The following is an 18,315-nucleotide window of genomic DNA, read 5'->3' as shown; positions in this document are numbered from 1 at the left end:
TAATTTATGAAAATAATCTGTACTGGTCCGTTCAGTAGCATGCTTGATACCATGTTTCTGCAAATTGCAAATACAGATGTAACTGACTAGGAATTACAACTGTTCAATGCAAGTACAGCACAGCTTGAATAGTAAAAAGAAAACAGACAGCACTTAAACAGATATTACCAGCATTAAGAGGAGTAGGTTGATGTCCGGACAATTTACCTATGAGCTACTAATCCTTGCCGGGCAGCAGTGAAAAACACACCAAGCAGTGCTTGGCACTATCTGAGGATGGAGGGGTGAACTAAGAACAAAAATGGGAATTTAGCTACTGAATTACACTTCTGCAACTCTTAACCATTAGTACCAAACTTCAGTGCTAGATCAAGTATTGTCTGGAAAGACATAGGCATAGGGAAAAAAATCAGTTAATCTGAAAAAAAAGGAAAGCACCACTGCTTAACGCAGCAAGTGAAACAATTCCCTCTGTGCTATTTATAACTCACCAGAATGATTGCATCTCTAGGGGCTCTTCTCGTAACTTGTTCACCTCTTTTGATGTTTTCTTCATAAGCCTTTGAACTTTGCTCTCGTGTTTCTGTTGTTCTTTTGTTTGCTCCGCCTGATGTAATGAGAAGATAACATTTTCTAACTTATTTTGTTTAAACTGACCTGCATTTTATCCATGGAAGTTGCACTACATTCACCAGTAAGATTCTTAAAAACAGTGGTCTCAGTCTGACAGCAACTGCATGACAAAGATCTAACAATGGCAATTCATTCACTAAAATCTTAATCAGCAATTTTCCATGGTTTCCGTTAACCCTATTATTCCAGATGGACGAAATAAAAATATTCTTGAAATCTAAAAATGCCTATCTGGTAATTATTGTGCAAAACAACCCTAAGGGAGAAATATATCGAAAGGAATCATTAACCTATATTCTATATATTAAATTTCTGGTCACCATTCAGACTTTGTCATATATTCAAAAAGAACAATTTTCAAAAGACAACCTCACACTTTCTACAAACTGACCTTGTGTCCAAATTCAATGCTTGCGCCCATGTAAATAGCAGTGATCAGACTGAGTTTTCTGGGTACTGGAGGTGGGTGCTTCATAACAGTGGCTACTTTGAAGGACAGGCAGAGAGGGAAAATCAGCATGGAGAGAGGCTATAGCATGCTGTGATTGTTGTGATAATGGACTATCAGTTTTCAACTTCCATCATTTGACTCTAATACTGTACCTGAGGCTTTCATGGAATAAAACTATAAAAAAGGACAGTACTGATCTAAAATGGCTGCAGTGATCAGATGACAAAAGCCCAAGGAACTCACATGGAATACATAAAATCAGGTTGTATTGAAATTATCATTTTCATCAAGAGGCAATGAAACTTGAAGAGGTGTCAAGAAATTTGCATCTCTCGTTCTACTCAAATGTGTATGATAAATTCACATACTGAGACCTGAAAGGCTGATGAAAACTACCAGCTTGGAATGAAACGACTACACAGATACCAGAATCTGCAAAGGAACTGTATATCAACAACAATGAAAGGATAGAGAAAGCCAGTTGACTGTGGATTGACAAAAGCAATTGAAAGCTCATCGTTTTCTCAATCTCAGAAACCAATGCAGGAAAGGGTCGAGACCCAATACATCAGCTCTCCTGTTCCTCTGATGCAGCTTGGCCTGCTGTGTTCATCCAGCTCTACACCTTGTTATCTGTATGTGGGGTTTTGTTTGCTGGGGAGGAGGTAAGAACTAATATACTGAAAATTTACTGTTCCTCTTCTGCTAAACCTTTACTGAAGGAGCAGTATTTACTTACAGAATCTTTCAGAAATGCATTCACTGACCCATAGCGAGAGAAAAACTGAATGTAGTCCCTCATATGAAAAGATTGAAGACCCGTGCTTTAGCTTGACTAGGTTTCGGATAACGGTAGAAGTTGGTCAGTGCAAGGAGACTTGAAGTTGCAGGACCATCAGCATTGACCTACTTTTATCACTAGATGCAGCCTAGAAGTTCAGTGCAATTTAGAACAGGAGTTAAGATCAAGGAGAGGGAGCAGCTGAAGAAGACCCCAGGTACTTAGGTAAAGACAGAGTCTGAGAGATGAAGAGAATGGAGTGGGAAAGCAAAAATCATTGAGTGAAAGCTCCTGTGCACATACAGGATACAGAGGTGCAACTCTGTAGCAAAAACGATAAAGTGAAACTGGCAACATTAAATAGATTAAATAGATATCTTTTCTGAAGGAGGGTCCAGGTCGGAAAAGTCAGCTTTCCTGCTCCTCCTATGCTGCTTGGTCTGCCGTGTTCGTCCAGCGCTACACCTTGTTATCTTAAATAGATATATTGTCACTACTGTAATTATAATATTAAAGGTAAACAATGCTAAGTAAGACTATGTTAAATGGACGTTAACTGTACTGTCAGGCCCCACATAGGTCACTCACCCATACTGTCCCAGCAAGCCTTAGTTGGCAAGCAGCTATTTTATTTTTTATGCTTGACCATTAGTCTGAAAAATATCTAAGCAGTAAAGTAACAGCCTTTGAAGCCTCATGATTCATGAGTACTGATGAGCTACATTTGAAAGTGTGTATATTTATTGATGACTTGGTTTCTCCTCTCTCCATCTCCGCTAGATCCAGGCATATGGTATCTTCAGCACCTCCCAAAATTACAGCCATATCCATAGCAAATCCTGTTCTGAAAGCCTGATACTCCTAGCCTCAATACACGATGAGCCACTGAAGCAACACAACATACTTTTGTGTTTTGGGTTCTCACAAACAGACTTTAAACCGTAATACATTGTGCTACCCATATATCAGAGAAGGTTGTTTAAAATCAAGTTATTTAATTTTATTTATATAAATGACAAACAAAAGTGGACATAGCATTGATCCCTGTGGAACACACCGGTCACATTCCAAAAAAACAACACTCTACCATCACCCTCAGTCTCCTACTATCAAGACTATTTTGTATCCAATTTGCTAACTCACCCCGAATCCCCTGTGATCTAACTTTATTAATTAGTCTACCATGTGGAACCTTGTCAAAGGCTTTAAAAAAGTCAATGTAAACAACGGCTACTGCTCTGTTCTCAACAATCTTTTTGGTCACTTCCTCAAAAAACTCAATCTCTAATACTGAAGTTGAGTCAGGGAAGCAGAGAGTCAGAGGAAGCAGTGTAGCATTTAGAAGGGTAGGGCATAAGTATGCTTACACTAAAAAAAGCATTCTACTGCAATGAAAGTAACACAGTAGCTTGTGTGGTGGCACTAGCCCTGGCTTAACAAGCATTAAAACTATGAGTAATGTTAAAAAAAATCTTGTGCAGACATTTTGTAAATCGTTGTGGCAGGTCATAACAATTATTTTCCTGCAGAAACAATTAGATAATCCACACTCTAAATGTTGCTTATTAAGTGCACTCAATCCTTTTGAATATTCAGTAATTGTAATAAGACTGATATTTATTTTACTCTTTTAAGATAATGTGACATGTCAAGTCACTTCACAGGAGCAATTAAATTTGGAATGCACAAGAAACTGGATTAGAGGATTGTAAATATCTTGGAGGGTTGAGAGGCTGAAGGAGATTGCAGAGACTGGGAAAAGTGAGGTCATGGAATGCTGGGAAGACCAGGATGCAAAAGATTATCTGAAGAAGGGTCCTGACCAGAAACATCAACTTTCCTGCTCCTCAGATGCTGCCCGGTCTGCTGTGTTCCTCCAGCTCCACAATGTATGGTCTGTGAGAATTGTAACATTGCTTGATCAGGAGGCAAAATGGGTTAGCAGGAGTGATAAGGAAACTTGAGTAGCAAGGCTATGGATGATTCCAGATTTTCACAAAGTAGAATTCAGGAGATCAACCAAGGTGCATTAGATTAGTCCACAATAGAGGAAATGGAGCTATGAATGTGCTTCAACAGCAGATGAGCTGGTACAGTCTAAATGACAGCATGAAAATTAGGTTGAAGTTGATCTAGGGATCAAATATGACACCAAAGCTGTAAACAGTCTGAATTAATCTTAGACTGTTGACAGGGAAAGGAATCAAGTTGGCAGCTAGGGAATGGCCAAACAAAATCCTTTAGTTGAAGCATTTACTACAGGAAAGCTCTGGGATACCAGTGGATTACAGCATAAAATCAACCAGTATCCTCAAGGAATAGTAAATGCGTGCACTAAAACATCCAATTATAAAGTCTCTTGCAGGCATTTGAGAAAATATATTTTATGGTTTATGCATGACATCTGTTGTATGATCACTCCTTTAAATATATGAAAAAAATTCAAGTACTGAAAACTGGAACCATTTGAGAGGCCAAATACCCAATTTTTGGATGAGAATATTGGGGGCACGGTTAACAAATTTGTGGATGATATCATAATTGGTAATATACTGGACAGTGAAGAAGGTTATCTCAGGTAACAGAGATTTTCATCAACGACTGAGGAATGGAAGACGGAGTTTAATTTGGATAAATAAAAGGTATTGCATTTTGGTAAAACAAACAAGGGCAATGGTAGTAGATTCGCCAACTTTAGGTACATTTAAGTCGTCACTGGACAAGCATATGGACGTACATGGAATGGTGTAGGTTAGATGGGCTTGAGATCGGTATGACAGGTCGGCACAACATCGAGGGCCGAAGGGCCTGTACTGTGCTGTAATGTTCTATGTTCTATGTTCTTAATAATTTTCCTGGATTTATTTCCTCTAGTCGACAAAGAGAAAATTTCCCTGCCAATATCAAATTGTACAAGATGATAACGGGAGCTCATTTAGCCTGTTGAGTCTGCACCACTGTTCAATGATGTCACAACTGATCTATGATCTAACTCTATGTGTTTGCCACACATCACTTAATAGTTTTGTTTAACAAGGATTTATCAAACTCCGATTTAAAAAGTAACAATTGATCTAGCATAACTAGCATTAGTGGAAGAATATTCCAAATTCTACCAAACTTTGCGGGCATAACAGTTTTCCAATTTTGCTCCTAAACCTTTACAGGAGGAACTGTATTTCCTTACAGAATCTTTCAGAAATGTGTTCACTGGTCCATAGCGAGGAAAAAACTGAATGTAGTCCCTCATGAAAAAATATTGAGGTTGGTTGGCTTGCCGAGCTGGTTTGTTGTTCTGCAGATGTTTCATTACCATGCTGGGTAACATCATCAGTGCAGCCGCTGATGAAGTGTTGGTGTGTTTTCCTGCCTGATTTTTAAACTCTGGAGTCTGTTGAGCTGGATTGCCTCACTTCCGGTTTTCCTTCATAGTGAAGTGTATACGGGATTGAGTTCTGTGTTTATTAATGGCTCTCTTCGTAAAGTGCCAGGCTTCTAGGAATTCCTGTGCCTGTCTCTGCTTAGCTTGACTCAGGATTTTGGTGTTGTCCAGTTGAATTGGTCGTTCTCCTTATCCACGTGGATTGAGATGAATGAGTATTGGTCGTGGCTTTTTGTAGCCAGTTGGTGTTCATGCACCCTTGTTAGTTTCCTTCCTGTTTGTCCAATGTAGTGTTCCTCACAGTCTCTGCAGGGATCTTATAGATGACATTGGTCCTGACCATGGCGGGGAGTGGGTCTTTACTACGGATGAGCAGTTTGTTGTAGTGTTGATGTGGGCTTGTGTGCCAGTCTGATGCCCAGCAGTTGTAGGAGTCTAGTGGTTAGTTCCGATGTGTTCCTGATGTAGGGTAGTGCGATGTGTATGTCGGGGCGTGTCGTATCTTCCTGATGTTGTTCGTGTAGGCATCTTCTGACCCAGTTTTTTGGATATCCATTATTGATACTTGAAAACCTGGAAGAGGTATTCTTCTTCATCTTGGTGTAGTTCTGTGTTGCTGCAGTGTGTTGTAGCCTGTTTAAATAGTGTTTGCATGCAGCCTCATTTGTGTGCGTTGTGATGGTTACTGGTGAAGTTCAGTACCTGGTCCGTGTGTGTGGATTTTCTGCATACTATTGTTTAGAGTTCCCCATTTGTCTTGTGCTCTATCATGATATCCAGGAATGGGAGCAGTTTGTTCTTCTCCTCTTCTCTGGTGAATTTTATTCCGGTGAGGGTGTTGTTTATAAGTTTGTGTGTCTCCTCTAGTTTGGTCCGTTTAATGATGACAAAGGTGTCGTCCACGTAGCGTATCCAATGTTTTGGTTGGATTAGTGGAAGGGCCGTCCTTTCTAGTCTTTGCATCACTGCCTCTGCTATGAGTCCGGTGATAGGTGATCCCACGGGTGTCCCGTTGATTTGTTTGTATGTTTGGCCATTGAAAGTGAAGTAGGTGGTAAGGCATAGGTCCAGTAGTTTGAGCATGCTGTCTGTGGAGATGGTTTCACTGGGTCTTGCTCTTGTTCCAGTAGTGCTGTCATTGTTTCCCTTGCTAGTCGTATGTCTATTGATGGTGATAGGGCAGTGACATCAAACGATATCATGGTCTCCTCATCGTTTATCCTTAAGTCTTTGATGGAGTTGAGGAATTCTTGGGCTGAGTGGATTGAGTGGGGTAACTAGTTGACTAGGTGCTTGAGTCTCCTTTGTAGTTCCTTGACTAATCTGTGTGATGGAATGCCTGATACAGAGACTATGGGCCTTAGGGGTACTTCTGGCTTGTGCACTTTAGGGAAACCATAGAATCGGGAAGTGTTGGTTCCTTCGGGTTTCAATCTTAAGAAGTCTGCTTTGTTGATCTGTCCTGACTGTTTAAGTCTTTTTAGCGTGAAGAGGATTTTGTTGCCTAGTTGCGGTGTTGGGTCAGTTTGTACTGGCTGGTAGGTGTTTTTGTTGGCGAGCAGTGCCTGCGCCTTGGAGATGTAGTCCCTTTTATTCAGTATCACTGTTGTGTGCCCTTTGTCTGCGGATAGTATTGTGATGTTCTTAGCCTTCTTCGGTCCTTCCAGGGCCTGTCTTTCCAATGTGTTGAGGGTGTTGAGTTTGCTCCTTCTGGTTAGTGTCGGGATTACTGTCTGTTTTATCGTTTGTTGTGTTTCTTCATTGATATTGTTGGTCCTTAGTGTGGCTAGGAATTTCGTTTTGTTCGTGTCCCTGTAGTTTGTAGTTTAGTCCTTGGGTGAGAACTCTTTTTCCATGTCTGTCAGTTTCCTGTCTAAGAGCTCTCTGACAGGACTGGATAATAAATCTCTCTGACAGGAAACTGATAGATATAGAAAAAAGCCGTTGTCACAACTTTCTCAAGACAAATGGGGAGCTTCAAACAAAAGTACACAGAAAAATCACGCACATGGGCCAGGTACTAAGCTTCACCAGTAACCACTCCAACACACACAAATGAAGCTGCATGCAAACGCTATTTAAACAGGCCACAACACACTCCAGCAACACAGAACTACGCCAAGAAGAAGAAGAATACCTCTTCCAGGTTTTCAAGGATAAAGGATATCCAAAAAACTGGGTCAGATGATGCCTACACGAACAACATCAAGAAGATACTACACACACCCTGACACATTCATCACACTACCCTACACCAGGAACACATCGGAACTAACCACTATTCTCCTACGGCTGCTGGGCATCAGAGTGGCACACAAGCCCACATCAATGCTATGACAACTGCTCATCCAAACTAAAGACCCATTCCCCACTATGTACAGGACTAATGTCATCTATAAGATTCCCTGCAGTGACTGTGAGGAACACTACATCAGACAAACGAGAAGGAAACTAACAACGAGTGTGTATGAACATTAACTGGCTACAAAAAGACACGACCAATACTCACTCATCTCAATCCACATGGATAAGGAGAACGACCAATTCATTTGGGACAACACCAAAATCCTGGGACAAGTTAAGCAGAGGCAAGCACGGGAATTCCTAGAAGTCTGGCACTCCACAAATAAAGCCATTAATAAACACATAGAACTCAATCCCGTATACACTCCACCATGAAGGAAAACCAGGAGTAAGGCAATCCAGCTCACTGGACTCCAGAATTTAAAAGCCAGGCGGGAAAACACACCAACACTTCTTCGGAGGCTGCACTGATGATGTTACCCAGCATGATAACGAAACGTCTGCAGAACAACAAACCAGCTCAACAAGCCAAACAACTGCAACACCCACAACCCAAGCTACAAAACTACTCCAAAACTTTACAAATGAAAAGATTGAAGAGCCGTTTTTTAGGTTGACTAGGTTCCAGATAACGGCAGAAATTGGTCAATGCACGGAGAATTGAAATCATAAGACCATCAGCATTGACCACTGACATCAGCATACTTGCCCCTAATTTTTAGACTATGCACCCCTGCTCTCTCTAATACTAAAAGGTAGCTAAGTGAAACAATTTATTTCTACACCATGATAAGAACTGGATGAACACAGCAGGCCAAGCAGCATCAGAAGGGTCTAGGCCCGAAACGTCAGCCTTCCTACTCCTCTGATGCTGCTTGGCCTGCTGTTTTCATCCAACTCTACACCTTGTTATCTCAGTACCTCCAGCATCTGCAGTTCCTACTATGTGTGAAACTTATTTCTACACTATCAATTTCTTGAAATTTGTAATGAAATTGCATTGTAATCTTGAAGATTTGAAGGAATACATGGTGAGTTTCTCTTCACACTTTAACCCAAGAAGTCTTTGTAGCATATTGGTAAATTTCCTCAGCGGTCAATCAATGCTTCCTAATGTGTGATGCTCAGAACTATTAACAATACTCCAGGTGTGATAATAAGCAATAACCAGCACTTTATTGAGCTGTTTTTAATTTATAACCCCTTGTATTATAGTCCATTTTATATACAGTTCACCATACCACTTTGATTATTTTCTGTATCTCTACGTGGAATTTTAATGATCTATGCATATAGAGCACAGAGTCTCCTCAGACCTCTATTGGTTTTAGATTATCACTAAAGTAGATGATCTCATATTTGCGTATACCAAAGTCCATTTGATACAGTTTTGTCCATTTGTTGTATTTATGTCTCTTGATTTTTGTGCATCCAGCTATACTGCTTACAATTCTAGCTCCAACTATGCCATTGCAAATCCAGCTCTGGTTTTATATCCCATCATCTAAGTCAACAGTAAATAAGGTGAATACTTAAAGCTCACCAGAGAGAAAATGTCTTGACATTATTCCTACTTTCTGTCTCCTATCACTCAGCCATATTTGACAGTTATGTCTATAATTTGTCTTAAATGTCTCTAGTTAGTAGTCTTTTGTGGACAGTTTTATCAACTGCTTTTTGAAAGTCTTCATGAATAACATCCAAAGGCATACCCTTATCCATTATATTAGCTTTGCATTGTTGGTTCTAGGATACCTTTTCTTGAGGAAACTACCCAAAACATACTCGACAAATCTGCTTATCGCAAGTGAAGCTTAAAGTCTTCTATTAATACCATTGTTTTTGTTTCAGAGTACAGAATCCCAGAATTTATACATTCTATCCCTTAATTGCCTCTTTCAGGGCATTAAAACACAACTCCCACCACATAATGGAGGCCTCAGGAGTTACAATATTAACTCAAAGAAGCGCAGGCAAATGAAAGAAATGCAAAGAAGTAACCCTAGCAAGGCTTTCATTTTAGAATTTATTATCTATGATACAAGATGCGAAAATTTCAATTCTGAAATCGTCACAAAAAGGAGCTCCTTCCAGAATTATACATGAACGATTTAAAATAACTAATCTAATTGTAGCTTTGAAGCTTTTTATAACACTAAATACTATATTTTTCATCTATTATGAAATAACATGAAGTAAACACTGCTTGACAATCTTACATTGTTAAAATAATGAAGCCAAAACTATCTTGCAAGTATTTTGTTTCAGCAGTACCATATTTCTGCGATTAGGAATCCTCACTAAACTACCCAGGTCACAATGGAAACACACCAACTCAACTTATTAAAACAAGTCCTGATGTAATTATAATAGGAAATATGACCGAAAAAGGACTTAGTGCTGTAAACGGTCATGTTTTAAAGATGTCCTTTAGCTCTGAAAACACCACAGGATCGATACTAACATGATAGGGCAATTCACACAGCAACTGAAAAAAAATACTTTTACAATTCATAGAACTCTCTAACAGGCAGATTGCCAAGATGATTTAACGAATAGATTATGTTCTTTAAAAGGGACAAGGAAAATTCCCAAGGGAAATCAACTGTAAATAAGACAATGGATATTATGCTTGTATAGTAATAGCATGAAAGAAATGAAAAACTACTGATTGGTTGGTGGTCATTTCAAATTCCTGTCAGGAATCTATAACAAATTAATAATACTTAAGAAAATGAATATTTTTATTACATCCTAATCAGCTACTAGAAAATAGGTGGAGAATGGGTAGTATATTATTCTAAAAGTATAAAAGGTTGTAACCATAAAGATAAGATCTTCACAATAAACCAAGATTAAGGACGTTTTTAAAAGCACTTTTTCTCCCCAAGAAGCCCAGGAAATTTATATTAGAGAGATTTAGGGTTTTAGTCAGGATGCTGATGACAGAGTCAAAAGGGAATTTGGAACCTGCATTTTTTAGAGTAATCTACTGTGAAGGATTGGAAAAATAAATTATACCAAAAACTACCAACATCTCAAGGGCAGCTTAAAGATGGTGAATAAGTACTGGATCTGCCAGCACCACCCACATCCCATGAATGCATCTAAAATAAAGAGAGCCCAAGGTGACAAGAATACTCTCACCATCAATAAGGACTATCAACTCTTGTATTCCTTAAGATTTCATTACAAGACCTTCTATTTCCAACCAGCCATACAGCCATTTCTCTAACTGCCAATATTTCAAACAAAACAAATCATATAGTAAAATATGTTTAGACAGAACGCACAGATTTTGTTACAAATTGTAATAAGTACGACGTAGCTAACTTAAAAACAAAAGGCTAAACTGGCTTAAAATTGGTTGCCACCTCACTTAACATGTGATTGAAATTAATGTTTGATAAAGCAGAATAGTTACCAGCATTCAAATTCCACCGATGGATGCATTCTATCCCTTCCTTGAAAAAAATATAAGCTTAATTATGTCCATTTTTATGGCTTGAATTTAAAAGATTTGCCTCTTAGTAGTGGACAGCCAAGAAGGTTACCTCTCGGAACAACAGGACTTCGATCAGAGGGGTCGGTGGGCCACGGAGTGGCAGATGAAGTTTAATTTAGATAAATGTGAGGTGCTGCATTTTGGAAAGGCAAATCAGGACAGGACTTATACACTTAATGGTAAGATCTTAGGGAGGTCTGAACAACCAGACCTGGAGTGCAGCAGGATCATTGTTCCTTGAAAATAGACTCAGGGATACACAGGATAGTGAAGGTGGCGTTTGGTATGCTCGCCTTTATTGGTTAATGTAGTGAGTTGGGAGGTCATGTTGCAGCTGTATAGCACATTGATCAGGCAGCTTTCAGAATACTGCCTTCAGTTCTGGTCTCCCTGATATAGGAAGGATGTTGTGAAACTTGAAAGGGTTCAGAAAAGATTTACAAGGATGTTGCCATGGTTGGAGGGTCTGAGGTATAGGGAGAGGCTGCATAGTCTAGGGCTATTTTCCCTAGAGCGTCAGAGGTTGAGGGGTGACCTTATAGAAGCTTATATAATCATGAGGGGCATAGATAGGGTGAATAGCCAAGGTCTTTTCCCAAGGGTAGCAGAGTCTACAATTAGATCACATAGGTTTAAGGTGAGAGGGGAAAGATTTAAAAGGGACCTAAGGGGCAACTTTTTATTGCAGAGGGTGGCACATGTATGGAATGGGCTGTCAGAAGAATTGGCGGAAGCTGGTATAATGACCATGTTTAAGAGGCATCTGGAGAGTAAATGAATAGGAAGGGTTCAGAAGGACGTGGGCTAAATGCTGGCAAATGGGACTAGATTAATTTAGGATATTTGGTGAACATGGATGAGTGGGACCAAAGGGTTTGTTTCCATGCTGCACAGCTCTGTGACTCGATGACTCTAATGTGATTGTGTCAATCTTGCAAGCAATTGGTCTATCAACTCAACAAAATATTCTTACCTTCTGATTCAAAGGCCAAAATTAGGGATTCATTTGTAATCAATGAGAGGGTTGTCTTTGCAATTTTTAATTTTCAGTAAAGAAAATTAGTAGTACACATCAACTGGGACATTGCCCTCACCTAAATGCTGTGCACATGTGAAAATTAATAACATTACCTGTTTTTCAACTTGCTTTAGCAAGATTTGAAACCTCTCATCCTCTTTGACCCACTGAGGCAATTCAGTTTCTCCTCTGGCTTTGGCCTCATCAATTTGTCGTCTCAGGTCCCTCAAGATATCAAGTTCCTGTGTTAGCCTGCGCTGCCTGGTCCTTGATGCCTGTAGATCCAATTCCAAATCTAAAGAGGTTCGCATCAGCCTTTCTGATCCTACCCTTCTGATTGAAGGCTGGAAAATATAAAATTTACATAATGAATTTCTTTGAGGAGGAAATCTAATGACCTTACAGCCTTTATGCACTTATAAACTGGAAACCAGCAAACTCAGTAATATCCTTTTGAATTGTCGAAAAATGACATATTTGGCCATTTGTTTTATATCGGACGAAATGGGGAGCTCTAAGGTATTAACCTAAGTGTAAACTAGTATTTTAAGTAATTAGCTCATGCTCGAGTTTCACAGTTCATTTTCATGTTTTCTAACCTTTTTACCCCAAATTCCTTTCCTTGTTGTAAATTAGATCACTTGGATGAATTAATCATAATTCCCCTTATGTTGATCATTTTCAAATTAGTCTAACCACCCTTATGACTCCATAATATTTCACCTCAGTCTACAAAAGTAGAGCATCACATCAAATCGCTCAGCTTAAAATGACAAGCAAAATTACCTCACAGAAGGTGAACCAAGACATAATTAATGGTCATGTGGTATAATAGGTATATAGGATAGAACTTAAATGCCTTCCTTCAAGGAGTTTGGACTTGGGGAGAACTGAATCAGACAGATGGGTGGTGATTGGGACCTCTAGCATTAATTAGCAGCAAGGTGTAATGACATTGTAAGATCCCATAGGACTACAGCTGGCATTCACCAGAGACAGCTGGAGGTCACACCATTTAGGCAGCTTGAAAATCCTGTATTTTATTCTTGTTGACACAAGGAGAGAGGGAATCCATCATCAGATGCTCAATTCCTGATCAAGGGACCAGATATCTGGAAGAGGCATGGCCAGGGTGGTCACCCACCTGTCTTTGCTGATACCCTCATGCCCCCTCTCCTCCACCATGACACTTCTGTGTGTAGATTCATGGCAATCCTAGGTCTCAGGTGGCTCTAGTCCTGGCAGCAATCATCACTCAGATCAATGGTGCTGCCAAGTAATAAACAACTACCATCTCTAATTGGCCAGTAGCTCTCAGCAGCTGGACCTTCTCCCACCTCACCCATCCTGAACCTGCTGCTGCTCAATTAAGTGCACAAAGGCACCTAATTCATCAGACTTTCCTAACTAAAAAAAGACAGCAGCATGGGGCTCTACCAGCTCCACGACTGACAAGACCCAAGTCATTAAATATAACTAACAGACTCCAAAAAACCGATTCCTACATAGCTCTTTCACTGAGCAAGAGAGAGATCAGTGATTCACAAAGTGATACAGCGCAGAAAAAGGTGTCAAGTCTGTGCGAGCTCTTTGAAAGAACTGTCAAATGAGTTGTAATCCCCTGCCCTTTCCTCATAATCCTGAAAATGTTTCAATTTCAAATATTTACTCAATTCATATTTGAAATAAATAAATAAATTTGAAATTATTTAAATAAATAAACCACTTCAAGGAGGTTCAAGGGACATGGGAAAGGAGTCACTTAGTCCATCGAACCAGTCCTGCCATTCCAGATCATGGCTGATCATCTCTTCAGTAATATTTTCCTGCACTCTCTTTATTTCTCATTATATCATTAATCCCGGAAATCTGTTGATTTATATCTTGAATCTACTTTATGATTGAGCTTTCAGAGTTTATTGAGATACAAAATTCCAAAGATTGATCTTGAAGTGAAGATACTATTCCACATCTCATGGTTAAAAAACCTGCCCCATTTCCTGACATTAAGCACCCTGGTTCAGAGTCACCAATCGGGGAAATATCAGACCTTTAACCACCCAATTTTGTAAGTTCCAATGAGATCAACTCTCATTCTTCTCAAGTCTAGGGAACACAATCTTAGTTTCCACAATGAGTCCTCATAAGATTATGACTATTCGAGGGTTTAACTTGGTGGACCTCTGTTGCACACCCTCGACAACAAATAGATCCTTCCGTAAATAAGACAACCAAAATTGCACAAAACATTCCAGGGAAGTCTCAAGAAGGCTCTATGCAACTGCAACAATACATATATACTTCTGTACTCAAATCCTCTTGAAATGAATACTAACATTCACACTTGCCTTTCTAATTGTTAATGCACCTGCATATCTGCTTAAACCACCTAGTGGACAAGGACACTCAGGCCCCTTTGCAAATCCACACTTTCCAACCTCATACCAATTAGGTAACTTTGCCCCTTTCCTCTATTAAAGCGAATAATTTTACACTTAACTTGCAATATTTTCAATCTAAAATCTTCTGGTCCATTCATTTAGTCTGTCCAGGTCCTCTAAAATGCTCCTCACAACTTGTATTCTCAACTCAGTTTGGTGTCATCAGCAAAGTTGGTGATAATACAATTGGTCCTCGTATCCAAATCATTATATGTACGTAGTGAACAGTTGTCGACCTAGGACTGACATTTGTGGCACAACAACTAGCAAAAGTCTGCCACCCTAAGAATGTTCCATTTGTTTCTATTCTCTACTTTCTGACTATTAACCAATTCTCAATCCATTCTAGTTTATTATCCTCAGTGCTGTGTGCTGTACATTTTATTTCCTAACTGCTGGTCTGGGACCATATCAAAAGCTTTCTAAAATCCAAAGAAACCACATCCAGTGGTTCCCTTGCAAGTATGCTACAGGAAACATCTTCAAAACAAAAACTCCAAAAAGTTTATCAAACATAACTTCCCTTTCACAAACCCATGTCTGCCCAATTTTGCCATTTTTTCTTCATGTTCAGCTAGCATATCCTTTTTGATAGATTCTAACATTTTCCCTACGCTGGATGTTAAAGTTACAGGTTCTCCACTCTCCTTTCTGCCTTCTTGAAGATGGAGTTACATTTATTACATTCCAGTCAGTAGAAACCTTTCTAGAATCTACAGAATTAGAATCATGGAATCCCTACAGTGAAACACCTTCACAGTAATGATGTGTTCACTAATGCTCAAGTCAGGTTCTACCAGGAGCACTCTGCTCTAGAACTCATCCAAGCATTGGTACAAACATAGACAAAGGACCTGAACTTAAGAAGTGGAATGTAAATTGAATGACTGCCTTTGACATCAAGCAAAAATTGACTAAGAACAACAAAGAACTGTACAGCACAGGAACAGGCCCTTCAGCACACCAAGTCTGTGTGGACGCATCACGCCTGTCCAAAGCAATATGTTTTTGCCTCTATGCAGTCCATGTCCCCCTAAGCCCTGCTATTCATACAGCTGTCAAGATGTGTCTTAAATGTTTCCATTGTTCTGCCTCCACCACCTATGGCTGTGCATTCCAGGCAATTACCATCCTCTTGCCTCTTACATCTCATTTAAATCTACCCCTTTTACTTTAAACCAATGTTCCCAAGTAACTGTCATTTCTCACCTGAGAAAAAGACTCTGACTATCCATAATGCCTCTCAAAATTTTGTAAACTTCTATTTAGTCACCTCTCATTCTTCGACATTCAAGTGAAAACAAACCATGTTTGTCCAATCTTTCCTCATAGCTAATAACCTTGCAAACCAGACAACATCCCAGCAAACCATTTTTGTTCCCTCTCCACAGCCTCTAAACTCTTGGTGTAGCATTGCAAACAGAACTGTACACAATATTCCAAGTGGGACCTACAAGTTCTATACAGCTGAAATTTTTGCCAATTTTTATACTCTATGCACTGACCGATGAAGGTAAGCATGCTACACGTACATGCTCCTTGACCCTCTTATCCACTTGTGTCGTTATATTCAAGGAACTGCAGACCTGCATGCCTAGATCTCTCTGTATTTTGATGCTACTAAATGTTCTGCCATTTACTTCCCTCCTGCATTACATCTTCAAAATGTTTCACCTCGCATTTGTCCAGATTAAACACAATATGCCATTTCCCCACTCAAGCCTCCAGCATATCTGTTTTCTGCTGTATCCTCTGGCAATCCTCCTCACTATCTGCAGATCCACAATCTTTGTGATGTTCATGAACTTACTAATCAGGCGACCTACATTCTTCTCCAAATCATTCATGTATTAGAAATAACAAGGGTGCATGAATTGATCCCTGAGGAACACAAATGGTCACAGATCTCTCATCAGAAGATGCTCTAACAAAAGTGTAGTCAATGGGAATCGGCAGAAAACTCACCAATGGTGGGAGTCATACCTAAAACAATGGTTGTGGCTGCTGCATTTCAGCCCTAGGACATCACTGTTATATCTTTTCATGGTAATCTCCTGGTCTAAACCATCTTCAGAAGCTTCATCAATAACCTTCCCTCCATCTTATGATCAGAAATGTGAATGTTCCATTGATGACTGCACAGAGTGCAGTACCATTCATGACTCTTCAGCTACTGAAGAAGTAATTGCCCACATGCAGAAAACCATGCACAACATTTGACAGGTGTCACAATAACATGACTGCCAAGGGAATGATCATCTCCAAAAATACAGAATTTAATTATCTCCCAGAAACCTTCAATAGCATCACCATAGCTAAATTCCCTACTATCAATACCATTTATTATCAGCAGCCAGAAACTTAACTGGACCAACCATATAAATACTAATCAGGTCACAGGCTGGGAACTCAACTCATTCACAACTCACCTAGATTTTCTAAAGTCTCAATTACAAAACGTAAGTCAAGTACGTGGTGGAATATACTCTTGCATGCCTGGGTGCTTCCAACAAGACTCAAGAAGCCAAACAAAATCCAGGACACATTAGCATCAGCTTGATCAGCACCCAAACCATCACTTAAATAATTCACTAAGTTCACCTCTGCCATGCAGTGGCAACAGTGTGTCCTTTATGTGTAAAATGTACCAGGTTTGGATAAAAGGTTCTTGACTTCAAACACTGGAATGGACTGTATGTGAGAAGTCAGACACCCTACACTCCAGCATAAAACATTGGTGGTGTGTATGTCTCCATTTGGCCAACTTTATCCATTACAATTGTTCAGAAAGCTCTTTAATTAGTATAAAGAAGGATTATATCCATCTGCAGCTGCAGTTCCAGTTCCAATTCAGAGATGCCAGCCAATCATAGGTCAGCAGCTAGGTACTACCAGTAGCAGTGGGTTTGAACGATATTACAGGAATCCTGGGAAGGGGAACAGATGAATGAACAAATTCAAGATAAATACAACGATCCCACTGATGCCAGGTCAATGTGAGGGTGCTGTGGATCATGTCGGACAGAGCAGGAAGTGATGGTAGTTATGGGAAGACAAAACTGTTTTTGTTTGGTGAGCACAGGTGATTGTTACAAGGAACCCAAGGAGGAGAACCCCTTCTCATTCAGTGCCCAACTGGGCATAGGGTGGTTGAGCTGCACATTGGACAAAGACCTCTCTTGCCACCCATTAAATTGGAATGACAACAGCACGAAGCCCTTAGGTGAGAAGTAACTGCCTACTTATTGTCTCTCCACCATTCATAAAATTGTTGTAGAGTGCAAGCCATGGATAGTACCAGTGACACTGAGACCTAATTTACAGGTCCACCTCTGCTTTTCTACCTGCAATTGGTCCATAAAATTGTACCTATTAACACTTTCCCTTACTCAGCGCAGGCTGCTTAACCTGAATATGCCTGGTATAAATACATGATGCTGAAATGAAAATTGCAATTCCTTAACTACAGTGAGTTTATTTTAAAACTAAACCGTTTAGAGTTTTTAAGCACATTGAAGGCATCTAAAATTGGCAATGGCTTTCTTCCTTCTTTATTCTTTTTTCCTCCCCTCACCATTTTCATTCGCAAACTGCGTCGTTCCATGGCATTCCGAACAAAGGGCTGCCTTTTGGCTAATGTTGAGCTGTCACTATCACTTCGATTTAACTGCAAAAGAAAATAATTGTTATTTGATTAATAACATTCAGCAAAGAAATCTTCACAGAGAACGGAAAGTCAAAATCATTCTTGATCGACACGTAGAATTCCACTGGACCAAACATTTTAGTATATTTCTTTC

The 18,315-nt window shown here is 39.7% G+C and overlaps 1 protein-coding gene across 3 annotated transcripts in view; it reads right to left on the bottom strand.

Moving 5' to 3' along the window:
• Positions 1-18,315, bottom strand: part of LOC125458216 (protein KIBRA-like) — a 116,364-nt gene that overhangs the window by 9,421 nt on the left and 88,628 nt on the right. For all 3 annotated transcript variants that reach the window (XM_059650602.1, XM_059650603.1, XM_059650604.1), the window contains 3 exons: positions 18,090-18,182; positions 12,188-12,418; positions 492-607 (listed from right to left, as the gene is read on the bottom strand). In XM_059650602.1, the coding sequence (XP_059506585.1) occupies positions 492-607; positions 12,188-12,418; positions 18,090-18,182 (440 nt within the window). The remainder of the gene's footprint in view (positions 1-491; positions 608-12,187; positions 12,419-18,089; positions 18,183-18,315) is intronic.

The sequence above is a fragment of the Stegostoma tigrinum genome, chromosome 13 (assembly GCF_030684315.1).
Source record: "Stegostoma tigrinum isolate sSteTig4 chromosome 13, sSteTig4.hap1, whole genome shotgun sequence".
NCBI lineage: Eukaryota > Metazoa > Chordata > Chondrichthyes > Orectolobiformes > Stegostomatidae > Stegostoma > Stegostoma tigrinum.
This window is presented reverse-complemented; position numbering and strand designations above follow the sequence as displayed.